The sequence below is a fragment of the Dendropsophus ebraccatus genome, chromosome 11 (genome assembly GCF_027789765.1).
Source record: "Dendropsophus ebraccatus isolate aDenEbr1 chromosome 11, aDenEbr1.pat, whole genome shotgun sequence".
NCBI classification, from domain to species: domain Eukaryota; kingdom Metazoa; phylum Chordata; class Amphibia; order Anura; family Hylidae; genus Dendropsophus; species Dendropsophus ebraccatus.
In genome coordinates this window covers 46,327,605-46,354,475 of record NC_091464.1, presented here as the reverse complement: position 1 = coordinate 46,354,475, position 26,871 = coordinate 46,327,605, and the positions used below count along the sequence as shown (strand labels likewise).

At 43.0% G+C, this 26,871-nt stretch overlaps 2 protein-coding genes across 5 annotated transcripts in view; one reads left to right on the top strand and one right to left on the bottom strand.

Moving 5' to 3' along the window:
* The first annotated feature begins 533 nt into the window (after nucleotides 1–533).
* On the top strand, nucleotides 534–11,218 carry IFT22 (intraflagellar transport 22). Of its 2 annotated transcripts, XM_069944713.1 has the most exons (5): nucleotides 534–751; nucleotides 2,763–2,845; nucleotides 5,497–5,583; nucleotides 7,313–7,515; nucleotides 9,084–11,218. In XM_069944713.1, the coding sequence occupies exons 1-5, from the start codon at nucleotides 713–715 to the stop codon at nucleotides 9,230–9,232; spliced, it is 561 nt and encodes a 186-aa protein (XP_069800814.1). In that variant the 5' UTR covers nucleotides 534–712; the 3' UTR covers nucleotides 9,233–11,218. The 2 variants fall into 2 exon arrangements, with proteins under 2 accessions (XP_069800814.1, XP_069800815.1); XM_069944714.1 differs by lacking the exons at nucleotides 534–751; nucleotides 2,763–2,845; nucleotides 5,497–5,583 and adding an exon at nucleotides 6,667–6,754.
* A 12,802-nt stretch (nucleotides 11,219–24,020) lies between these two features.
* Nucleotides 24,021–26,871, bottom strand: part of NOS2 (nitric oxide synthase 2) — a 41,336-nt gene continuing 38,485 nt past the window's right edge. The window contains exons 25-27 of one of the 3 annotated variants that reach the window (XR_011358935.1): nucleotides 26,581–26,775; nucleotides 26,033–26,171; nucleotides 24,021–24,361 (exon numbers count right to left, since the gene is read on the bottom strand). Coding sequence is in view for 2 of the 3 variants with exons in the window: in XM_069946173.1 (XP_069802274.1) it covers nucleotides 26,100–26,171; nucleotides 26,581–26,775 (267 nt within the window). In the remaining variant the exon portion in view is untranslated. Of the gene's footprint in view, nucleotides 24,362–25,618; nucleotides 26,172–26,580; nucleotides 26,776–26,871 lie in introns of those variants that run through there. The other 2 variants (XM_069946173.1, XM_069946174.1) reach the window with 2 other exon arrangements.

Below are 26,871 nucleotides of genomic sequence, written 5' to 3'. Positions count from 1 at the left end.
AAAAAAAAAAAAAAAAAAGGTATTGACAAATCACTTTTAGTGAATAGGCTGATACCCTTTAAGACTTTTATTAAGGTATTATATGTGTTAGTTATATCTGCCCCTGGAAAAGCTTGGTTACATAGTAAGGCTGAAGAAAGACACCTGTCCATCAGGTTCAGTACTTCCTGCTAAATGAACAGGCTGCCACCCAGCTTTCCCAGCTCCTGAGCAGAAACAGTATGGAATATGGGCTGTAGATCAGTGTTCCTTACCTGTCACCCTACAGCTGTTACAGAACTCCATGGAAACCGCCATGCACGACATAGTAAGCGCAATGACGCTGTGTGGGAACATGGTTGTTAGAGCTGCCAAGCTTAGTGCGTCCAGAAGTTAAAAGTGGCGTCCATGGCAACCAGTATTATTTATAACCTGATTGGCTGCAGTTAAAAACAAAAAATCAGTCCTTTATTTCTAGACCGCAAGCTGTGATTATGTCGAATGTGCGAGCGAGAATCACAGCACAGATCTACTCCGCTCTGTCTCCATAGAAACGGCGGTAGCCTATCAGCGTCCACCCGCGTAGTTATAGTAACGGGAGACGCGGCAGTAGTAGTATAGGCCGCATCAGTAGCACTCGGTGTAGAGATGAACCCGCCGCTCCGTATGTTCTATTGACTGATCTATTTTACCGGCCTCCCGCAGGAGCAGCCGTCCACTGACCCGCAGGAGAATGCTGAAGGCAAAGGTGCTGCTCGTCGGACCCAGTGAGGTAAGAAGGTGGCGATAACCTCAGCGCAGGAGCCTTCCCTCATGTGCTACTCATTGCCTCATGTTTCACACTGTGCAGTAACGCAGAGGTAACGGCAACTACTTCAGTAAGAGGCAAATAACCTCATGTTCATATCTCTTCAGTGTTCTTCAGCTTTTGCAAAGCTACAAGTCCCTATCCATGAATGCCCCATGTATGTGCTATATGGCTGGCCCCCAGGTCATGGCGGGGTCCAGGGTCATCCTGGAGGGTGAGTGATCACTCAGTACCAGTGGATTTAGAGGAATCTCTGCAGACTGCTGGGAGCAGCAGGGTCGTATTGGTGTGTGAAATAGGAATAAAAAGCTTGTGTGTATGAGAAGCCACTAGATAAAGGTCACCCAGTTACTTTAGATGCCCCAGGAAGCCGCTCTGCTGCCATAGTCGAGGGCACGGTCCCACATAAGAGAAGCCTGGACTGCCCATTAACTGGAAGGCCACCTGTTATTGTGGCGCTAGGCCATGATCAGCGTTTAGTCGCAGCTGATGCCAGAAGATTGAGCCACAATGGATACGGTCCATGTCTAAATTATGGGGCTTGTACACAATTTTGCCTCTGGTCGTATCTGCAGCAACCTGATCTCCAGTGTCCCAGGTAACTGCATGGTTATGGGGGCATAGCACCGCGCCTGAGACGCAGCCTGGCACCGCGCCTGAGACGCAGCCTGGCACCGCGCCTGAGACGCAGTCTGGCACCGCGCCTGAGACGCAGCCTGGCGCCGCGCCTGAGACGCAGCCTGGCGCCGCGCCTGAGGCGCAGCCTGGCGCCGCGCCTGAGGCGCAGCCTGGCGCCGCGCCTGAGGCGCAGCCTGGCGCCGCGCCTGAGGCGCAGCCTGGCGCCGCGCCTGAGACGCAGCCTGGCGCCGCGCCTGAGACGCAGCCTGGCGCCGCGCCTGAGACGCAGCCTGGCGCCGCGCCTGAGACGCAGCCTGGCACCGCGCCTGAGACGCAGCCTGGCACCTCGCCTGAGGCGCAGCCTGGCACCACGCCTGAGACGCAGTATGAGTACGGGTAGTGACAGACGGTGTACATGGAAGGTTTATGTACTGGAAGACCAGAGGGAATATGGAACTCACTACCTGTGATGGTGGAATGACAACCTTGAAATTTTTTCCTTGTGTTGATACCAGCCTTAGGCTTGTTCACACGCGTTTTTATTGTGCATCATAGGTATCTGTGGGCATCCTGTCAAAAACTGGATGCCAACATATACTGTGTTATACAGAAGCAGGCACCATTCATTTTACTGGCCGAAACTGAGTCAACTAGTCACCATGCTACGGTATATAGTAATGTTATATTAGGATGTACCAGCAGAAATCTGCCTGAACAGAGTCCATAACCTTATGGTACTTTTACACGGAGCGATAATTTGCCCGATCGCACGATTATCGATTTTGAATGAACGATGTTTTTTTTTATAACGATCAGCGTTTAGATGGAAAATTCGCTATGCGATCGTTTAAGCCCATCTCACACATAGGTGAAGTCGCTGAAAGACTATTAACGCTGAACGATCTGCGATTTTTTTTTTTTTTTTTTTTGCGAACGATCAACGATGATTTGAGAACCTGTTGAAAGATCAAAAAGATCAAATGCTCGTCGTTTGATCGTTCGCTGCGTTTACACGTACGATTATCGTTCGAATTCGATCGCTATCGTGCAAAAACGAACGATCAATCGTTCCATGTTAAAGGACCATTAGTGTTCAGATTATTTTGCTTTGCACATGTTGTTGTCCACTATAGTATATGTCAGGAGGCTGACAAACACACACCATAAATACTGAGTAAATCTAGTAAAAAGTTTTTTTTTTTGTTTTTTTTCTGCGAAGAATAGTGAAAAATGAAAATATTTCTCATGGGAATTTTTGATCACTTTTTACTCCTTTTGTAGTTTTTTTTTTTTTTAAATGCATTGATATTTAACATTTTTGTTTTTATTTAATTTATGTTTCTTTTTTTTTTTTCAGTGTGGAAAGACCACTTTGGCAAACTTTTTAGCTGATGCTACAGAAAATATTGGTGGTGAATACAGTCCAACCCAAGGTGTAAGGTAAAGTACCAGCCTATACTGTAGTTTACAGGACCTGTTGCCATTGTTCTGCAGCCTTTATTGAACTTTTTTTCCCTAGATAGTACTTTATGGCGTACGTACACAACATACCAGTATATTGTAGTAATAGTATGTGGTATTACTGCTGAGGTGGCAAAAAGTAAAACTAATTTGTCCATTTAAAAGTGATCAGCTGTACATCGAGCAAATACCTGTCAGCTTATTTGATCCTTTTTTGCAACCGGATAAATATGAGCCACACATCTCTCTCATGATCACTTGTGTGGCCCGCCTGCGGGATTGGTCGTCCTTTGAAGAGGCACCACATGCGAGCACTGTTCTCAGTGATCACAGTTTCTTGCAGCCATACATGGCCCCAAAAGAGGCCCTTTAGACTGGGTTCATACCTGCATTAGAGGCTCTGGCGGATGCCTCCACCGCTGGGTCCAGGCACCATGACAGAATCCAGTTGGACCAGTCAGTGGGGTTCTTTGGGTGCTGTTAATGTCCAACATGTAATTGATCAGCCAAGACAACAGATGTGAACCCAGGCTTATGATCATGAAGTCACTCTGGTACTTGGGTAGCGGTTTGTTGTTAAAGTTGTTTCTTTGTAACACTTTAGGGCAGGTCTCTGGGCCTATTTACATGACATTTTACTGATATGCAATGGTAAAAAAGTATGTCTGTGTATCCTATAGAGCACTCCTGGCAAGTCCATTGGGTTTAAATCAAAGTGAATATTTTTAGACAAAGGAGCAGCATACCACACTTTTGGGTCACACACAGAAGCTGTGTATGTTCGGGAAATGGACCAAATGCAGTCACTAGTTGACTATATTCAGTCCATTAAAACATTTTACAGTCTTTATGCAAAATTTCCCTGGGGCAGGGAAGGCAAAGGAATAGGATGGCAAACTTATGCTCACCCTATCTCTGGTTCCTAATTTAGCAGTTCCCAGCATGACATTGATGACATTGCAGTACACAGGGGGCACTGCAGCCAAGCACTGGCCACGGTTTAACATGCAAGAACAAAGGCATACCTAAGTATTACCAAACAAGAGGTAATATGGTTAGACTGCCCTACTGTACTTCAGTGGACCTGTAACTATCTGCCCATACTAGGTATAGGCCTAAATCAGGATTCCCTGTAATGCCATTAAAGAGGGGATTGATTGTCTCCCCAGTCTCTCCATTTTAAGTGCTGTGAAAGATGTATATTGTGACATTCAACGGGTTAAAGGGGAAAAAAAAAAAACAAAGCGAGTATTCAACAAGGAAATCAAGAGGAATGTTTCCTGGTTGAAATTCCTGACCTATTCATCTCTGGCAGAATTCAATTGGAATTAGGCTCCGGTCACACAGAGCAAAACTAGCGGAATTCTGCCAGCCTCCCTTTCATGTTGACAGTCTATGGGAGGCTTGCGCGCATCCTCTCTCTGCGTCTCTCCGCGCTGAAGAATGGATATGTCTATTCCTCAGCGCGGAGAGAGGAGGAACGCGAGCCTCCCATATGACAGGGAGGCTGACGGGATATGGGCGGATTCCGCTAGAGAAATTCTATAGAAGTCAATAGGACTTGAATTCTGCTTTAAATTCCGCTTTTAGGCTCTGTCCACACGGAGCAAATCTGGCGGAATTCCGCCAGCCTCCCTATCATAATAACAGTCTATGGGAGGCTCGCGCGCCTCCTCTCTCCACGCCGAAGAATGGACATGTTTATTCCTCAGCACGGAGAGACGCAGAGAGGCTGATGCTGTCTTAAGGACCACTACTGCATATATCGAGCATTCTCCCAGGGGGAACACAGCAGAGCTTAGCCATGTATAATATATACTTGTATATAATACAGACACATTGTTATAGTGTTCCACAGATGTGCCGTTTCCTAGACTTCAATGTTAAAGGACAACTGCAGGCAAAATGTATTTTTTAATATATTACATAAGGAAAGTTGGCCAAATTCCTAATCTACTAAATTGAGGGAAAGAGCACTTTATGTGCTCTGTATATCAAGCAGGCTTCAATTCCTCTCAAAAACCGTGATGTCATGAATCAGGTATAATTCATATGAAGTGTCCAGCAGGGGGCGCAGTATACGGAGAAATTATGTTGTAAGAATAACTATATCACAAGTGCCAGCAGCCCTGTCCAAAGCACATAAGACGGGGCTGCTGACACATGTGGTGTGCCTGAGCTACCCCCCTACTTTCCCCACTGGCCCGAGCCGCACGGAGAGAAGGTGCATCACCTCCTATGATGCGGTGTGCCATGGACGGGGCTGCTGGCACTTGTAATATAGATATTCTTACAATGTAATTTCTCCATATACTGCACCCCCTGCTGGACACCTCATATGAATTACACCTGATTCATGACATCACATTTTTTTTAGAGGAATTGAAGCCGCTTGGCCTACTAAATTGAGGGAAATAGCAGTATATGTGCATTTCCCATAATTAATGTACATTAGGTATTTGTCTAACTTTCCTTATGTAATAACATATTAGAAAATATGTTTTGCCCGGACTTCTCCTTTAGGTATAAGATAATGGACTTTTTACTAGCGGAATTGCATTGCTATGTTTTTCCTTACTAAATATATCCAATACAGATTATACAGATTTTTTTTTTTTTTTTTTTTACAGAATTCTGGAGTTTGAATGCCCGAATGTAAATGGAAACAAAGGGCCTGGATGTGAAGTTGAACTTTGGGACTGCGGAGGAGATCACAAGTAAATGTCTATTATTGCTTTATGAGCAGAAATGCGTCATTGTTACTCCCACAAAAAAAAAAAATCTAGAAAAGCTGCATTTTTAAACCCATCATGAAGAAGGCCCTTGACATTCTCAATATTGGATTTCGTAGTCCTCTTTTTATGCTGTTGGAAACTTAAAATGATTCTTCCCTGCACTCCCTGTATTTACATCAGTGCTATTGCTTTCAGGGTATAGACTTTTCTATGCATTCTTAAAGGGGTATTCACATCTAAGCAACGCTGTTTTATATGAAGGACAATTTAAATGTTTGTGTTTTTGCAAATGAATACAATTTTAAGTGTGTTTTCTTAAAGTGATTATCCAGATATACTCAACTACCTGGGCCCCCGTTGCAACTTTCTTTGTGACATTATTTGGTCTCCCACTCATTGCTTTGCTTCCTACTTCCAAGATAGTCTCATCCTATCACTGACTGAGGTGGAGCACTGTTGCTGCTTATGACTGGCCGATTGGGCCATCACTGCAGAGACAAATCTGTCTTGGAAGTAGGAGGCAAAGCAGGAGACCAAATTATATTTTAGTGGAAGCTTTGGGGGATCCAGGGAGCAACCATGGCAGACTATAAAAATTATATGTCCAGTTTTAAAACCCCTCTAAAATCTCCTTGATTTGATTTTTCTAGACATTTTCCTTGGTTACAGCAACCACTGCAGTTCAGCAACAGTGGTCATTCTTGCATTGTTTCTCATAATTTCACTGTGAAGATGATTAGGATCTTAAAAGTACACATGCTACATCATTCACAGATCCTCCTAGCTTGACAACTTCTTTGCAACTGTGGCTACATATATGTTGTATGAATGCTCCAAGGCATGTGCGGAAGCTTGGAGCTATTCAGAAGTGCTGCAGAAAGCACGTAGCTGCAGACCCTTATTGGCTTCGATAGTCTTCTTGATTCACTAGGAGCATGTATGTTCACGTTATTGATGCTGCAAAAACATCATAGCACTATATAAATAATAGGTTGGTGTACTACTTACAGATCCTACACATGCAATGAACATAGAGCAAAGGAAACTCCAGAAAATTATTGGAAATGCTGAGAAATATGCAATGCAGAGGCAAAATGTACAGAACAAGATGGGACTAAAAACACTTTAATGTTTTAAGCCTTAGAATCCAGAAGTAAGTTTTGAAGGAATGGGGAACTGAGTCTTTATATTATCCTCTGTATGTACGCATCTTTTGCATCTATTTAGAGCATTTGTTTAATCACAGCATGCTCTTGCTTTGGTGTTTTACCCCTACAAGGTCATCTCCTTGGGACCCCTGTATTTGAGCAAGCACTGAGGTCCAATATCCATTTATCATTGTGGCCTCATTCTTGGCCACCCTACATTACTTGCTCACTTTTTAAAAAATTCCTTTAAGTGTTCGTTCACACGTACAGGATCTGCTGCAGATTTGATGGTGCAGATTCAAAGCAAATCTGTGCCATCAAATCTGCTGCAGATCCTGTACATGTGAACCAACCCACCCTAAAACTCCTTAAACCTGTGCTGGTTCAGCAATTAACACACACTACTGTATGATTGAATTAGACCGACCCATTGAAGTTTTTGGGTAAACTCTGGCAGGAACTCACCAATAAATGCAGCCTAAAGAATATATGTTACTTAGTGCTGTTTCTTGGTTCAGCAGGGTTTGCTTCTTACCATTTTTTTTTCTCTCTCCTTTTCATAGATTTGAAAGTTGCTGGCCTGCTTTAATGAAAGATTCACAGGGGGTGATTATTGTTTTTAATTCAGATATTCCAAGTCACCTGAAAGAGATCGAAATGTGGCACAATAACTTTATTCAGCAGCAGCGATTACAGGACAAGCAGTGTCTCTTGATAGCACATGTCAAGCCAGGATCAGGGGATCACACTGAAAAACTAGATCTTTGTAAGTGTCCTATTAAAATTCTAGCTAAATTTCTTGTAGTGCTTGCAGGGTATATAGTATTTTACACCTAGAGGGAAATGAAACAAGGCTTAAAGGGGTTTTCTTCGCTTTAGAATAGTCTGTCGGTATCAGATCAATTGGTTACATCGTCTGACACCCCCACACTCAGCTGATTTAAAGGGTGTGTTCTTTTTTTTTTTTTTTTTTTTGATTGATTGTTTGTTTTTTGCAATTGCTGTGACAGGTGCTGCTGCATAGTCCTGTTTATTTGAATGGCATTGAGCTGCAAAGTGCTGCAATACCAGACACGGCCACTGCAAAATGTAAAGCGTGCCCAAAAAATAAAGGCAGCTCCATGGCTTAAAGAGGATGTACCACCAAGTACATCCATCCTCTTTAATCTGAACCGACGGATCAAATGGCGCCGTCACGGGGAAGCCGGTGCCACGGTCCATTTTTCGGACCGTGGCCTGGTTCCCGTGCACTGTGCCGTTCTATGCACCGGAACTGGCCAGTGCTGAAGCACTGGAGGTAGGCCGGCCCGCCCCCAGTGGGAGGGAATTCCCTCCCCTCTATGACGCGGCTCCATTAGAATGAATGGAGCCGCGTCATAGAGGGGAGGGAATTCCCTCCCACTAGGGGCGGCTCGGCCGGCCTCCAGTGCTTGAGCATCGGCCGGTTCCGGAGCATAGAATGGCACGGGAACCTGGCTGCGGTCCGAAAAACGGACCGCGGCATCAGCTTCCCCTTGACGGCGCCGTTCGATGCGTCGGTTCAGATTAAAGAGGATGTAACTGGTGGTACATCCTCTTTAACACTTCAATCAGCAGATAGTGGGATTGCCTGGAGTTATTCCCCACCAATCTGATATGACCATTATATATGTACACTTACATCATTAGAGCTTCTTTAGAAAGCCAGGTAGTTCAGCTCTATAGTGAGCATCCCTGTCCAATCTCTTGTGTTCCCTCAGAACAGTGGTGCCACACTCACATCTTAATACAAAGTTTGTGTAAGGCGGTTGCCTTCAAAAAAGAAAAGACTAATATGCATTACTAGACTTCAGTAGAAACATCATCCTTTATTAATATAGGGATTACAAACAGTGTCTGTGCTATAATGCTCAATGTTCATAGACAGTACATAGTAGATTAGAAAGGCTAATCAGTGCTGCCCTTTTCTAACATTAGATGGCAGTATAACATTGGATAGTTCATAGGCCAGGCTGTAGAGCTTGTATGTCAGCATCTACAGAATATATGCTTTTTATTTGTACTTATGCTACATACAGTCTACAATAAACATTTAGATACTGTAACCTGTACTGGGTAAAAGCATTATGCCTTCTGAGCGGAGTAAATTCCGCCTGATTTACTCACTGTGAAGTGAAAAGATCCTTACACAGGAAAATCCAGGGGTTAAATCAGTAGTAGAGGGTACATAACCTTTGCCCTCTGTGTTCTTTCTATTGAATACATTTCTGTTAATACCTTTAGAGCTTCTGAACCTTATATTATTTATCTTTCTTCAATACAGGAAGGTTCTCAACTTCTGTTTTTTCTTTACAGCCCCAGCACTATCCAAATTAACATTAGTACATTCCAACCTAGAAGAAGATCCTGAGGACGTCAGGATGGAGTTTATGAAATATCTCAGAGGTGTCATCAGCTCATTGTCAGAGAGCAGAGACCGGGAAGAGATGTCTATTATCACCTAACATTACGACGCAAGAAGCTAACGTCTTTTACTGACGAGTTTCCTTATTCAGGCCCGGATTTACACAAGAAGACAGAGCGATACATTAAAGGTTATGGACAACTTTGAAGCCAGTTGTTACATTGTTTGTATATTTAGTAATAAAACCAGAGATTTGTCATTTACTTCTATTAAAAAATCTTCAGTCTTAAAGTACTTATCAGCTGCTGTATGGAATACACATAGATATGTAGAACACACAATAGCTGATAAGTACAGGAAGACTTAAGATTTTGTAATAGAAGTAAACTTTAAGTCTATGGCAGTTTGACACCAGTTGATTTGAAAGAAAAAACATTTTTCCCTTTAATGTTGCCCTTTAAAGGGGTTATCCAGCGCTACAAAAACTGGAGACAACAGTAGGGGGAAAGTGGCCATGTTGTAGCGCTGGGGGGCTTTAAGCTCTATCCAATTACAGAGCAATAGATGCAACCACTTCTGGCCCCACGCGCTTTCCTCTTTCTCAGACAGGCTTGATTGATGTCTATAAGGGTCCATTTACACAGAAAGATTATCTGCCAAAGATTTGAAGCCAAAGCCAGAGCCAGACTGTAAACGGAGATCAGGTCATAAAGGAAAGCCTGAGATTTCTCCCCTTTTTTTCAAATCCATTCCTGGCTTTGGCTTCAAATCTTTGGCAGATAATCTTTCTGTGTAAATGGACCCTAAGCGCAAGGAAATGTAAACCCAGCTCTTGGGAACTTCAATCAGGCCTTGCTGAGTGGAGGAGGGCACAGATATCATGACCAGACGCAGATGAGCCTACTCCTCTGTTGCTGGATTGTGGCATTACATGGAACATATCAATACATGGTCAGAAAACAATTCAACAGAACTATAAGGTACTGGAGGACATAGTGTGAAGGTATTAGAAGCTACTAGCTAATGTTTTTTTTATCTCTAAAAAAAAAAAAATTGGTTCATAGGTGTCCATATCCTTTAAACATAGCAAGGATGTTTACTGTTATTACTAAGCTGTAATATTATATTGCTAAAATATTTTATAATGAACAGTTTTCCTAACTTAAAGCATATTTATCTGGTCCTTTGACCTTAATGGGAAAAAAATAATAATTTGTGTATAGAAAGTTACCGTTAAAGGGGTAAGAAATTATTCACAAAATAACACATAACAAAGTTATACAACTTTGGGCTGGGTTCACACTATGTATATTTCAGTCAGTAAACCAGGAGTGGATTAAAAACATAGAAAGGATCTGATCACACAATGTTGAAATTGAGTGGATGGCCGTCATATAACAGTAAATAACGGCCATTATTTCAATATAACAGCCGTTGTTTTAAGATAACAGCAAATATTTACCATTAAATGGCGGCCATCCACTCAATTTCAACATTGTGTGAACAGATCCTTTCTGTGTTTTTAATCCACTCCTGGTTTTGGTTGCAATATGAGGACCACAATACTGACTGAAATATACGTAGTGTGAACCCAGCCTTGTAATGTATGTGAATGGCCCCCTTCCACGTTTTCCCCGACCCCCGTCCGTGGACCCAGAAGTGTAGTACATTATACATACATGATACGTGATACGCCTGATACGGCGGACGGGGTCGACACGAATCAGGTACGTATAATTCACTACACTTCGGGTCCACGGGCTGGGGTTGGGGAACACGGGGAAGGGGGCCATTCACATACATAACATATACATTACAAAGTTGTATAACTTTGTAATGTGTGTTATTTTGTGAATAATTTCTTAGCGCCGCACTACCCCTTTAATATTTGACTTAATGGATAAAAAGATGACCTTCATACTCCTTTCCATTGTCTCTATTACTCTTACTCAGTCATAGCCATATCCATATTGTTATAATAACTCCGTATGTACCAAGCCATATCATATATATTTAAAATATTCTTATAATCTGAGCCTTCCTGGTTTATGCACTGCGCAAAATAAAGAAAATGTCTTGTATTGTATTTTTGAGGATTTATTTGTTTGTCGGCGGGGAGGGTTTACTATATTAGGCAGCAAGTTTTTGGAATTTGGAAAACATGCAAGTGCAAGGGTGCGTTCACACTGGGCAATCCGCACAGAGGACATCCTGCGGATTCCATTGCTTGCCCCTATACACTCCTGCTTGCAAGTCCGCCCGTCCCATAGACCCCATTCTATGGTCAAGCGAATTCCGCGGACCACCGGTAGAATTGACATGTCAATTCTTTGGGCGGACGTCGGAATCTGCCTGACCATAGAATGAAGTCTATGGGATGGGCGGACTTGCGAGCAGGAGTGCACGGAGACGAGCAATGGAATCCGCGGGATATTTTCTGTTCGGATTCCCCAGTGTGAACGCACCCTTGCACTTGCATGTTTTACCGATTCCAAGAACTCGCTGCCTAATATAGCAAACCCTTCACGCTGGAATGAGCTGTGGAATCCATGGGATGTTCTCTGCACAGATTCCTCAATGTGAATGCACCCTAAGGATCTGAGTGATGGTGACGAGACAAACGTCTGATGACTCATTTAGAGCATCTCCAAAACAGCAGGTCTTTTGGGGTCTTCCCAGGATTCCATGGTTAGTACCTACCAAAAGTGGTCTAGAAAAAGACAAGCGGCGAACTGATGACCCAAAATGAGCAGTGGAGACATTACTGGTGTGTGATGAACTCTAAGGACTACTTTTAGAAGTGCTGTCTCATTTTTGGATTTCCTGATGTCTGTCTGGTTTGGTGAGGCGTGCACCCATATTTATTTTGCGTATGTACTGCTGAAAAACTTTGCTGTGAAATTATGACACAGTTACGGGTACCAAAGGCTTACTGATTGCTTAAAGGGGTAGCCCTTCAGGTCCCATAGAAGATTTAGTGTAGCACAAACTTCTGGCAATGATACAAAGATGTTGGAAAACACAATGCATCAATTTCAGAGACCCTGAAAAGTGTTATTTGCCCTGACTAATAAATAAAGACCAGTTTACTTCAACACTATTTTTATCACAACTCTGGAATCGCAGGGAAAAAAATCTCAGATTGATCTTTGGAGCATCAGTGTTGCAAAGAGTCTCCTTGATTCTCCCAAACCTTTCCATTCTTTTGCAGGTTCTGTATCTTTTGCACTGTTGAAGTTTGTAGACTGATGATGTATCTGGGAACATAAGATTCTCTAGTGGAACCAGAACTACGAAGCTTTAATAATTATATAGAACAAACTAGATGGGTTAAAAATGAGAACGGCAGTTAAGGGGGGACCAGATTATTTTATTGGACAATACTGTAAATTCCCCTATATCTTGGTACTTGTTATGACTTATGTAATATATCTTGGTCTGTCTGTGGAACTAATGGAAACTAGTGATGTGATCCAGAAAAATGAAATAACTAGTCTTGGACTACAGATACAGAGATCTCTAGACCGCTAATTATTGTGGGATGGGCTCAGTATGAGTGAAAATCATAATTTTGCCGAGGACAAAACTGGTTGTCACTTATCAGCAGAAGAGGAAGAAAAGCATTAGAGCTATTGCTCCAGCATTTGATTTGCTCTTTTCATGAAATGAAATTCAGTGGACAGGGAGAGTATAATTTCCAGAGTTTGAGAGAAATGAAGAGCATCCTTGGATTGATAACAATCTTGATTGCCTAGTTCAGCAGTGGACTGAGGAAGCATCCTTAAGACTGGTTATTAGTTCAGCAAGGTAACAAGGAAGTTCTTCCCATGGAGGAAGGGAACTTCAGCATGATGAGGTCAGTGAAGAGTAAACAGGATAAGGCGTTGGCCTTACCAGGCTTTGATCCTGAATGATACATCATTTGAAATAAGAGTGTAGTCTAGAAGAGAGCCCCTTGGGGTTGGTAAGGTTTTAACCTCTTAGCAGTTCTGAGAAACTAATTTCTTGTGGTCCATATAGATCAGGGGTGTCAAACTCAAATAGACAGTGGGCCGAAATTAAAAACTTGGACAAACTCGTAGGCCAACCGTGATATTCATTGAAACACATAAGCAGCATATGTGGAACTTTCAGAGTGGCCTGCAGCGTTCCTGGCACTGTCAGTGAGTGGTTTTCCCCGTATTTAGGATCCCTCATTTAAAAATAATATCCCCTTCTATGACTCTCCATATAGTAATAATGACCCCTGCCCCCATAGTAATACCCACCATTCTACTCTCTCCCCCTCCTGCCTCAACACACAAACACACACACACACACACACACACACAAGAAAAAAAATCATACTCACCTAATCTGGGCATGAAGTTGGTCTTCCTCTCTTCTCCAGCCTCTGAGCCACAAGGAGATCAAGGGGCGAGTAAGGTCTGAGGGGGAAAAGAAGGAAAGAGGGAGATAGAGGAGGTGAAAGGGGGAGAGGAAGGGAGAGGAGGTGAAAGGGGGAGAGGAGGATAGAAAAGGTGAAGGGTAATGGGGGTGAGAGGAGATGATGGGGCAGAGATGAGGTCATGGGGGTGAGAGGAGGAGATGGAGGGGGCAGAGAGGAGGTCATGGGGGTGAGAGGAGGGGATGATGGGGGCCGAGAGGAGATGATGGGGGTGAGAGGGTGAGAGGAGGAGATGGAGGGGGCAGAGAGGAGGTCATGAGGGTGAGAGGGGATGATGGGGGTAGTGAGGAGATGGAATAGGTCATGGGGGTGAGAGGAGATTATGGGGGTGAGAGGAGGAGATGGAGGGGGTAGAGAGGAGATGATGGGGGTAGAGAGGAGATCATGGGGGTGAGAGGAAATGATGGAGGTGAGAGGAGGTCATGGGGGTAGAGAGGAGATGGAGGGGGCATAGAGGAGTTAATGGGGTGAGGAGGTCATAGGGGTGAGAGGAGGGGATGATGGGGGTAGAGAGGAGATGGAGGGGGCAGAGAATAGATGATGGGGTGATAGGAGGTCATGGGGGTGAGAGAAGATGATGACGGGGGCGCCCCATAGCACCCGCCGGTGGGTGATGCTGCTGGGGAGGGAGAGAAGTCACGGCCGTTCGTATCAGCCGGCGACCATGGGAGGCGCCGGCACTGACATCCGCCGGACCCCGCTCAGCTCTCCATAATACCCGGACTCCCCTTCCCTCCCGGAGCGCACTCTGAGTATAGTAGCCGCCCACCCTCCCCTTGGCTCAGCATCGGGCGATGGTTCCCGGAAGGAGGGTGCGGGTGCTATGCGGCGATTGCGCCCCTGACACCGAGGACGCATAGCACCCTCCTTCCGGGAACCATCGCCCGATGTTGAGCCAGTGGGAGGGCGGCTGCTGCTATACTCAGAGTGCACTCCGGGAGGGAAGGGAAGTCGGGGTATTATGGAGAGCTGAGTGGGGTCCAGCGGATGTCAGTTCCGCCGCCTCCCATGGTCGCCGGCTGATACGAACGGCCATGACTTCTCTTCCTTTCCAGCAGCATCACCCACAAAGTATGCAGGTACCGCGGGTGAGCTGCTGCTGGAGGGAGAGAGATCAGAGCCACCGGGGGGATTGGTGCCGGGACATTGCTGAGTGTCCTGGAGCGGACCACCACTAGGAAATCATCCGATTTCCTAGGCAGGCCAAAAATAATGGCATTATACAATACAAAGATGTGCTAATTCTTGCAGTAATGCTGCAAATCTTTGAACTTTATTTTAGTTAAATAGAATTTCCCATTATCGCATGGCATCTGGTCCCTGGATTCATCTGGTGAAAAGGATGAATCCTACATTGATGAATTCTACAGTCCAAAGATGAAGAAAAAGATGAGGAAGTCATTAAGATAACAACAACAAAAAATGGATAGTTGCACTTACCAAGTTAAGAAAGATAAGTTAAAGGAAAAGTCAAACTAAACTATAAAATCACAAGAAGCCAGGGGAGTGCAGGAGCATAATAAGCAAAGTATACTTGCCTATCTTTGCGCCATGTAGCACCACTTCCGGGTCCAGCTGACAGCCACCCCTCACGTACCCAGATGATCGATTGCTCGCTCTGCCAGATCAGTGACTGGGGCGGCTTTAGCCAGGCCATGACTGAAGGTGGAGAAGCTGGGTAAGTGATGTACTCGGATGCTAGCCAAAAATAACAGCTAATGGCCGTTAGACTTAGAAGCAGCACAGCGGTAGCACAGTGATGGGTAAGTTTATTTTATTATGGTTCCGCACCCAAAGATCATATATTTGTACTACTGGCAAACAGACCATCTCCGATTCCCTTCCCCAACCGCCCCGAAATAGAAAGAGAACTAGCTGTGCACTAAAGAGAGGCCTCTTAGGGCTCAGTAACAGTAGTGAGTATGTTAAAAATCACCTTGTCACCACTATGAGATGTCTTGTGTACTGTAAGCAGAGAGTGCTGTATTTATGTGCTCACATATGCCCTGCTCCTTCTTTTATGCTCCCTGCAATCTCTGTCAGCCCTTGTGTTTCCCATCCTCTCTATTCCTGTTATAATGTGCCTGCACTTACACTCAGCTATACACACTGCTGCTATAATGTGCCTGCACTTACACTCAGCTATACACACTGCTGCTATAATGTGCCTGCACTTACACTCAGCTATACATACTGATGTATAGAAAAGTTTCTGTCACTGTCCTCCCACACAGCTCTGTGATTCTCACTTCCTGATTGGTCCATACTGAACACCTTTCCCCATTGCTGTCATGTGACCACACAGACCTCTGACAGCAGCCCTGCTTCTCTATTCTAGCCTGTTGTACTACACTACTGCATTATGGGGATCTGCAATTCCATCCTGTATTTACAAACTGATGCTGTTTTCCAGGTTTATGCACTTACTATACATTATAATCCACGTGATGATTGCTATAATGTACAGTAACTTATAATATGAAAAATTCAGGTGCTTCTAAATGTTTGTTTCATTAGTTTTACATGTTATTCGGAATATAAAATCCTTATTTTGGGGATGGGGAACCAATTTTCAGCATTTTTATGATTTCTTATGGGAAAATTTGCTTTGGTTTAAGAGTGGATTTGGATCACAAGCACAGTCCCAGAACAAATTATGCTTATTTAAGGAACCACTGTATTCATATAAAACTGAATATCTATGGTCAAATGTATGTGGACACCAATCATCTCCGAATTATTGAGTTTGGAAACTTGGTTTGGATTATGCCTGGAGAACGTTATCTAAAAGAATACATAGTATATTGTAAAATTTGGTGGAGGTATGGTTTGTTCTTCAGGCATTGGGTAGGCCTCCTATTTTCAGTGAAGGGTAATGTTAGTGCTACAGCATCCAGATAAATTTCAGACATTTGTATACTACCAACTAAGACCCTGTCTAGTTTCTACATAGCACTGCCCCTGTGCTGTGAAGCCTGAAGTCCATGAAAGTATGATTTGACGGGTTTGCTGAGCATGAGCCTAAATAAACTGCATAAAGCCCTACCCTTAAAGCGACACTGTACACACAAACCACCTTCACCGTCAAACCACCTTCAGATAGCTGCTTTTAATCCAAGATCATTCCTGCGGTCAGGCCCGTATCTGCCATGAGGCGAGGTGAAGTGTTCGCCTCAGGCGGCAGATAACACAGCCCTTGAGGGGGGCGGCATCAGCGTCCTGTGTCCTTATCATTACAACTAGTTAGGGCTCAGTGCCCAGCCGTGTTTCCTGTTAGTTGCCTCATGAGAAGCGCTGAGGAGGCTCTGGAAGCCTCATATTCACAGGTATTCACACCACATAAGACATAGATATAGTGTCTCTTGCTGTTAACCCCTTCAATAATGCAGAGTTATTATACTCTGCATCACTTACACACCGTAGAAAAGAAAAAGTTAGCAGCGGGCACGCTATATTATGTCTTCTCTGCACTGCCGACCTCCGAGCTGACCTCAGCACAGTGCAAGAGCAGGAGAAGAGGCATAAAAGTAATGTTCTGCTCTGCTGTTAACTCTTCTTGTATAGCAGAATGTAAATGATGCACAGTAATACTCTACATTCTGCAGTACTGAAAGAGTTAACAGAGCAGCCCGTTTTATGGCTCTTCTCCGACTCCTGAGGTCAGAGGTCAGCAGTTGTAGATTGTTGTTTGTTTTGAAGCTCCCAAGGGGCCCATAGTGGCTCAAACAGTTAAAAAATCTGGTCACCGCACAGAGCACACTGTTATCTATAGTGCTGTCCCATACACACTGCGGTAATGCACTGTGCCTGTCCTGGATCTTCTCTCCCTGACTATTGCGCTTCGTCAGTTTTCGCCTCAGGCGGCAGAAAAGCTAGAATCGGCCCTGCCGGCGGTCTGTTCAGCAGGTGATGCAGTTATTGTCCTAAAAAATCAACCTTTAAACTGGCAGCCCTGTGCCCTATGAGAGTGGCCTAGGTTGTGTATGCATTAGGCTGGCACAACCTCTCTGTCCCGCCTCCCCGCCCTCCTCATCATTAGGAATGCTCCAGGCAGATTGTCTCCTATTCCTCAGCTGTGTGAATACTGAACATGGGCTGGATCGTTAAGGGCACAGATATTCTAAGCCACGCCCATAGGGCACAGAGCTGCAAGTTTAAAAGTTGTTGTTTTTAGGACCAAACGCCCTCCGGGCGTGTTGTAAAGCGGCTCCTGGTGACGTCACTCGGGGGGCCGGCATTGCACGTCGGCCACGCCGACATCTTTACTAAGCTGCGCGTGCGCAGTACAGTGGGTGAAGCCGCTGCTATACTACGCCGCGCAAGCGCAGTACAGCAGAGTCTTCTCAGGCTGCACTGCGCATGCGCAGCTTAGTAAAGACGTCGGCGTGGCCGACGTGCAATGCCGGCCCCACCGAGTGACGTCACCAGGAGCCGCTTTACAACACGCCCGGAGGGGCGTGATTACAGCACCGGAGGCGGCCCAGGAGCCTGTGACTACATGACGAAGCCCCCGCCCACCGGGACTACTTGACCAGCCGCCCGCCCACCTTGACTACTTACATGGTAATTTGCATACAGCGCGGGACACTATTAAACTAACTTTGCGGGCTGAATGTTCATGGGACGGAGGGGACAGGGGGATGGTTAGGAAGCGTGCTGGCTGATGTACCAGCACGTTTCCTTATCTTTATGGCCAATTTGTGTGTGATTGGTTCCCTTTAAGTTGCAAAAGGGTCCATTAGGTCCAACAGAAATGGGAGGTCCAACAGTGTGTGCACACTTGACGGCTGTCACAGTCAAGTGTCCACACACCTTAGTCCATGTGTATTTGATAGGGGAAACTTTTTATGCATACTTTTTTCATGCAATTTGGACCCTGCAAACTGACTCCGCTATTGTGTACATTGCTGTCACTTCTCACTATTTCAAATGAACCTGAAGAAAAACCTTTTCTGTTGGAAAAACATGTTGTACACTGTGGAAATTAAAATTTCTCCCTAAGGGTGCGTTCACACCTACAGGATCTGCAGCCGATCTGCAGCAGATTTGATGCTGTGTTCAGTTATTTAAATGAAATCTGCTGCAGAAAATCAGCTGCAGATCCTGTGGGTGTGAACGCACCATAAATCTATCTTCTTCTAGATACCCCTTCTTTTATATCTTGAGTACAAGAGTAGCGCCAACATATTATTCTTCTCTGGATGCGTAACCGTTTCAGATGTGTACGTGCAGGAGAGATTTAATAAAGGAGGGGAGATTTTAAATATGCCCTGAGTGCTCCATCTTGTAAGTAAAATGGCTATTTCATTAACTTTACACACATTCCATTAGTGTAAAGTTGTTGAACTTATGACACCAATAGACACATTTTTGACATGGAAGTCAAGGGAAATCTGAAAAGGAGATACACAAAACTAGCTTTCAAGAATCTTAAAGAAAGATGTGCTCACAGGTGTGCTACATGACCAGGTGCAAATATTCAGCTGTCTGAAGATCAGAGGGCTCCAATATACTGCTCTGTATCTATGTCCTTTTCTCATTAGCTAGATGGTATGTCAAATATTTCTTCTCTGAGGACAAGGCAGTCTGCACCTACAGCCACTATCTAGAATAAATTATTGATATTATGACATCTTCATTTAAAGCAGATTATTTTACCAAATAATACCTGTATGATTAAAGTGTACCTGTAGTTATAATTTTCAAAATCTAAATCAATAATGGATGTGATATAAAGCAAGTTCGCAATACACATTCTAATTTTTTTTTTTTTTTTTTATGTTATCATGCTAAACACATGACTTCCGGCCAGTACAGAGAGTCACAGCTCAATGTGTCCATCAATCACATGACTTCCTTCTCTGTGAGTGCTCAGATGACCTTGAAAACACTTGACTTCCTGTGTTTAGACTCTTTGGATATGTTCACGCTTAGGTAAATCAGACAGAATTCCACAGCCGAACTCTCGGTCGTGGATTCCCGCCTCCTTCAGTGTGCCATAGTCTGTCTATAGGAGATCTTGCGCGCCACTGCTGCCGCCGCTCCCTGCTCGAGGAGTTGACATGACAAATCTTTGAGCAGAGACGGGCAAGCTCTCCTATAGACAGGCTATGGCACACTGAGGTAGGCGGTATTCCGTGGTGGAGAGTGATTTACTCAGTGTGAACATACCCATAGAGTCCGAACACAGGAAGTGCTGTGTTTTCCATGATAACAAAGAAAAAAAAGTACATTTTAAAGGGATTAAAACTAGAGAACTAGGTCTAATCTGATTCATTATGTGAAATTGAACCCATTTTAAATGTACAAGCATTTCTGAAACTGTACTGTTGGAGAGATATAGACTTACTAATCTCCCATGTGTCTGCTTTGTTTTGATAACTTGTTGCCCTTGGTTATGACACACAAAGATGGGGTAAAGCAATGATCAGTTCAACTGCAATCTCCACAAAGTACTTGCAGTTGTTCTCCATTGAGCCTGCAAGCAAGGAGGATTGTGTGAATGTGTGTGCACGTTTGCATGGCAACAGCAGGTTTACAGTTCAGAGAGGAAACCAGAGAGTAATTAAATCCACTGGCCGAAAAACTGTACAGGGATGAAATTTACTTTTACTAAAAACAGCATGTTTGTTCTCCTTTACACATATTTATGTGGTACGCACCTGATTTTACCAACTTTGTTTTATTACACAACCCCTTTAAAGGGAGTTCATCACCTAGATTTGTTTTCACTCTTGAGCCAGCTACTGATAATGTTTTTTTTTTCTCATCAGTTTCTATTTTTTGATTGTGATTTAATTTTATTTTTAGTACATTATTATGGGGGTATTTTGCCTGAACTGCCTTCAACAGCGTTTAGAGACATGTTTTATGACAAACCTCATAGACACAATGAACATCTCCAGACCCAATTCTTTCTGCGGGATGCATATGTAAACATGCTTTGTAACCTCTGTGACCTGTGCAGAGGTCATTCTAAACAGGAGGGAGAGACTGAGCTGTGAGCATCATCTCTTGTCTTTACCATCTACTGGTGTCACCTTACCTTGTAAGGCTATGTTGACACAATGTATATTTTCATAAAACCATGGCCGTTGTACAACGGCCGTGATTATTACAAAAATATACGTTACCTTGCCGCCTATGGGATCCCACCTGGAGCGTATACAAATAGTATACACTCCGGCCAGGATCCCTAGCGGAGCCGCAAACAACTGACATGTCAGTGTTCTGCGGCCGCTGCTCGCTCCATAGTATGCTGTGGGGAGTTCTGATGCGGGCGCACACGGATGCTCCCGCATCAGAACTCTGCGGCGCCAAAAATCATCTCTTCTCTTATGTTGTGTGAACATAGCCTAATTCTGTACCGATCAATTTCCAGTAACCCCCTGCTTATTACAGACAGAACAGGGAGTCTCAGCTTAGTTTTAAGCCTAGTGCCCAACATGCAGTGATGCAAACTGCAATATTTTAAGATTATTTTAGTTAAAAAAAAAAAACACCAAAAATTCCTAAAAATATTTGTTGAACATAAAAACTAAGGGGGAGATTTATCAGACATGGTGTAAAGTGAAACTGGCTCAGTTGCCCCTAGCAACCAATCAGATTCCACCTTCATTTACCAAAGAATTTGTGAGCAATAAGAAGTGGAATCTGGTTGCTAGGGGCAACTGAGACAGTTTCAATGTTTTATATGGCCACAAGGTGGTTCCCTTCCTGTCAAACTGTGGTTCATGCTCTCTCCGTGCCATGATCAGCTCTCCTGTCACACAGCACCAAAACCTCTGCAACAACACAATGACATTATACTGACCTGAATTGTTGCATAACAAAGCATTGTCTCCTGGTAAGCATGCATCGTGAATAATAAAATTATAAACAATAGGTGATTTCCTGATGATATTTGCCATTAAATGGCGGCCATCCACTAGATTTCAACAGCGTGGGAACAGAGCCCTTCTGTGTTTTCAATCCACTCCTGGTTTTGGTTGCAAAATACTGAGCAAAAATACTGTGTGGGAACATAGCCTAAATATACATCTAATGCACATGAACATACTGTATTATGGTGCGCATTACCACTGAGTTGTACAGAGCTATAATACAGAATACAGGTAATTCTATACGCCTCTTTTGTATGTTTGTATGTCTCTGATTACTTATGTAGGCATTTAAGTAGGAATTTAGTAACACCAATGTTTCACATGCAACAAGCTCTGTAAAAATGAAACCTGAGCTGTGTTTGGTTGCTATGTGCAGAAAGCTAATTGATAAATCTGGTACGTTGTCATCATATAAGTTGATTAATCTGTGACAATTTATCTATCAATACTATGCAGGAGATGGGGAAATATGTGGAGAAAGTACCATGGCACTTTTTTCTACACGGTCCCACTCTGAAGCACCTATTGAAATGAATGCAAAGATCATACCAGGACCCTGCTGCACTGACCACAGCTGTAATAGAATCACGCTGCCGCTCATTTTCTTACATTCCACATGGGGTGGACATGATCTTTACGTGCAGGCTAAACTGCGCCCACACGCAATGTCAAATGGCTGCACAATATCTCTGACAATGCAACACTAATTATAACATAAACAATAAAATGAACGGAGAGTCACAATAATCCTAAAACTGGCTGTAGTTTCTTTTAACAAAGTATAGCTGACTGAACCTCAAAAGGGCCTGGATCAGTGACGGACAGGACCGCAGGACAGCAGTGCCTTCTCCCATTTTGTCGGCTGAATTTTCTGGTTGATTTTAGGTTTATTTTACATTATTAATGTTATTATTATGCTGCGACTTGATGAGTTAATCGTTTGTCTGATGCTCTTCTTAATTGGGCTTCTTAAGAGGGCTTTTCCCATACAAGAATTCTCTACTGTTTCAATAATTTGCCACCTGCCCTTGGCTTCTCAGCTGTTATAGGATACTTCCTTCTGAGACCATTGCCCAGAACACTTCCAGAATGTGCTCTCCCATCCAGAACAACAATGCTTATTGTATGGCCAGGTGTCTCAGGTTTTTTTGCAAGTGCCTATAAATGCTATGAAAACTGACATAGTAGTGAATGTTGGCATGCATATTAGTTAGGCCTGCAGATATGGCTCAGTCACTGGGCGTAATATAAGGAAAACACGTACAGAACAATGCTAATAGATTTCTATCCATGAAACACTGGTCAGGAGTCTCCCATTGGCATACTGTATAAATCAGGATGCAGTTTTTTTGCATTACGTATTTTACATACTGAAGGAGATTTGTCCCAGATAAATAAAGTGTAGTTGCAATTTTGAATACAGATATAATTAGGGAGAATTGATGGACAATTTTTCAGTAGACTTGCATTACCTCAGTGAATGTTCTTTCAGTTTAGAGATATTGCAGAAGGACTTCCTAGTGTCCATGGTCCATTCTATGCAATAACTGTATAAATCTGTGCAGAGCATCTGATCTCTGAACTTCTAAACAATGTTAAAAGCAAGAAAATAAACATGCTGCAGAAGTATTTAGCATAGCTTACCTGTCTGAATATCCATTTGTTTTGGGGGTTTTAGTCCCATATTGTATGGTTATACTTCCTGGTTGAGCAGTTGTTCTCCCTCAACTGTTTATCACTATCCTTCTACCCTGCCTAATCTTCTCCCATATATGGGGAAGACTATGATGAGACCGTTGAGATATAGGTATTGACACACAGAACTTTTTTGTATTATTTGCATTCATTCCCTGTCTGCTCCTCTGCCTTGGCAATGCTCATATAAAGATATATATGTATCTGTATTTAATGGAGAGATGGTGATGGTTGGTCCGAGATGGTTACAGAGCTTAGAGACAAGATCCAGCAAAGCCTCTTGTATGAATATGATGCATTGTCTTGGAACAGAGTGAGGAGTCAGGGAGCTGGAGACAATAAACATTTTGTAGTTCTTTCCTGTTAGCAGTGAAACATGCAAAAGCATGCTAGAGCCAGTACTTACATTATATTAGTAAGTTTTTTTATCTTGGGATGACACCTTCCATAGGCTGCCCTTACCAAATACAGTACATATGTTAGCTTTTATTTAACACTGGAGATATAGAATTTTAAAGGGGTTATCCAGCGCTACAAAAACATGGCCACTTTCCCCCTACTGTTGTCTCCAGTTTGGGTGGGGTTTTGAAACTCAGTTCCATTAAAGTAAATGGAGTATAATTGCAAACCACACCTGAACTGGAGACAACAGTAAGGGGAAAAGTGGCCATGTTTTTGTAGCGCTGGATAACCCCTTTAAGAATACTGTTGTACCTTTGCATTTTATTACACAAAAATAGGGAACAGAATTCTGTACATATATTTTACATTATCTTTATTCCTTTTATTCATTTATCATACTGGGTAAACTGATTTTTAAAAAGCATCTTCTACAAATATAGAAACATACAATAAAGAGCATTACAAATAATTATTTAAATATATTAATATGGACTCTGAGAAAATTCAGATACAGTAAAATGAGAATTGAGTTAAATGATATAAGTTAAATCTGGTTGTCAGCTAAGGAATATGAGATGGTTAGTTGAGCCTCTGGACCAGCCAGGCAGCTACCAACCATATATTTTAGGCACTACCAAACAAATTGGTTTGGTACCCAGAGATGTATTGTATACATACACAAACAGACAAAGCTGGGTTCATCTTCTCACAATAGACACAATAGATATATATGTAGCTAAAGTACCTTAAAGGGAATCTGTCATCTGTACTGGATGCTAAAAGCTGCAGACTTGTTGGGTAGCTGTTAAGGTATAGAACCAAACTGACTTTAATTAAAGAGAAGAATAGCTCATATTATTCTCTACAAATGAAGTGGATAATGGACATTTTCCCGCTAGCTGAGCACCTCCCGTCTGTGTGTCCCCCTATTTTTTTGCTATAGTGGTTGTGCCCAAGAGTAACCAATCGCTTTCCCTGGTTGTGGCAGCATATCTTTGTTATTGAATAAAACCAAACTGAACCTGTCCTGGAGCTGACAGTGGTTGTTTAACTTATGAAAAGTCCCTTTTTATTTCTCAGTCAAGGAGGTGGGGCTGAGCAGCTCAAGTGCCACTCAAGAGCTCACTGGCACTCCTTGCTCACCCTCAACTCCCAGCACTCCCTTGATTGTAAGCCAGGGCCTCTATCAGTGTGTGCATCAGAAATCAGGGCAAGAGAGGAGGCCAAGCTGTGGCACTTGAGCAGCTCCACCACCTGGACACTTGGCTAAGAAATAAAAAGGACATTTATATTTGGCAACCATGATTGGCTTCAGGAAACCCTGACAGCTATTCAAGAATGTCTGCAACTCTTTGCAGCAAATACAGCTAATATATTCCCTTTAGTATTTATTACAGGTGTATATATATAGTATTTTTTTTTTTTTCTTTGGTCCCATGCAAACCCAGAGGCACCATATATCACCCCATAAGGCACCATTTGCTATCCATTTTCTTAAATAAAACAATGATAAAAATCTGAGGTACCAAAAGGTACAAAAGAAAGAAAAACCTGCAAGCCTTAATTTAAAACAAAACTTATATGAAACAAAGATTTCTACAATGTTGTCCACCTAACTACAAAAAATATAATATTAAACAACATAAATACAATATATAATATATACTGTAGTGTTGCCAATTTAAAAATCTAACTTTGCGCAATGTATTACAAAAATTAAAGAACCTAAGAGGTAACACACACAAGTGTCGAGGAGGTTTCCAGATCTTCGTTAGCCGTTAGATCATGGCTCAATTATTATTATAAAAGACAATAGTCCTCCTCTTTGATTAAGAACTATTGGAAACCATTGATCTGTAGCTCTAGTCTATTCTGTTGCTACAGTGAAATGTTTTATAATTAGAGATGAGCGAACCTGGAGCATGCTCGAGTCGATCTAAACCCGAACTTTCGGCATTTGATTAGCGGTGGCTGCTGAACTTGGATAAAACCCTAAGGCTATGTGGAAAACATGGATATAGTCATTGGCTGTATCCATGTTTTCCAGACAACCTTAGAGCTTTGTCCAAGTTCAGCAGCCCCAGCTAATCAAATGCCGAACGTTCGGGTTCGGATCGACTCGAACCCGAACCCGGCTTGCTCCCTCTATTTATAATGCATTTAAGCAAACTAACAGAAAGTACAATACTGTCTATAGAAATGAGTGAAAGTGCTTATATTACTCTGTGGCAGGCAAGATATGAAAGCATTCTGAGAAACTTTCCTTTGTTCCGTACTTTCTTCCAATCTACAATACTGTCCATAAAGGAGATTTTTGGGGGCAAATGTACTAAAGTTGGGATAAAGCATGAGCCACTGTAATCAATCTGCCCTGTTTTAATACAGTTCCAAAAGAATTTGTCTTCTGTATTTGAGTCAGTTCCTTGATATATCTTCATGTATGGATATACAGAAATGTTACTGTGATCCTTACTGTAATATTCCAAAATACTGAAGAATACTGAGAGCGATGCACAACAGCAATATGATGTCTCCGGAAGTTAGAGTTTTTTCGGGGGCTGCTGTGACTTCCAGACTGTTCCAAAAATATCTTCATGATAACGCATTTCATTCTGTAAAAAAAGTGGAGTGGCATTGTTAGATACTTCAGAAGCATTTCCTTCTGCCAAAATCGCCATGAAATTATGTCTCATGCAGATATGTAAATGTTAGAGGTGTGGTTTGATTAGACAATGGGTCTTGCCACAAAAGGGCATGACATTGCTTGCCAAGTGAGTCCCAGAGGCTACTTTTGGGTAGTGTACATTTGGCTGAAGGATTGTTAATTGCTGGACATGTCTCTACAACAACACACAGGTGGTGCATCACTGGACAAAAAGAAAAAAGGTGGTCATTTTAACAAACTGCCTGCCATCTAGGCCATTCTGAGCAAGCTGTTAGGATGTGTTCTAAGCAGTGGTTACATGAGGGGATGCATACACAGCGAACAGGCTACAACTGGCCCATTAATATATAATATACCTTTAACTGGGTCAGAGATTGTTCCACTTCCTCATCATTCAGATTCATCTTCCGTGCAATAATCAGTTTAATTGTAGTAGCCACATCCCTGGCCATCTCGATATGTCCACACACATACACGTGGCCTTCTTCTCCAAACAGAGTCCTGAACAATTCATCATCAAGGTTATTATCCAGAATGTGCTGAACGTATGTCTGTAGATAATGGACAGAGGGGTAATTTTTTATTAAAAACATAATTTGTACAGTTTCTCACATGAATACAAATGGCTCAAAGGGGTGCCCATTAAC

Coding starts and splice junctions, on each gene's coding strand:
- IFT22 (XM_069944713.1), top strand. CDS start 713: ATGCTGAAGGCAAAGGTGCTGCTCGTCGGACCCAGTGAG. Junction 752..2,762: donor TGCTCGTCGGACCCAGTGAG/GTAAGAAGGTGG, acceptor TTTTTTTTTCAG/TGTGGAAAGACCACTTTGGC. Junction 7,516..9,083: donor CACTGAAAAACTAGATCTTT/GTAAGTGTCCTA, acceptor TTTTCTTTACAG/CCCCAGCACTATCCAAATTA.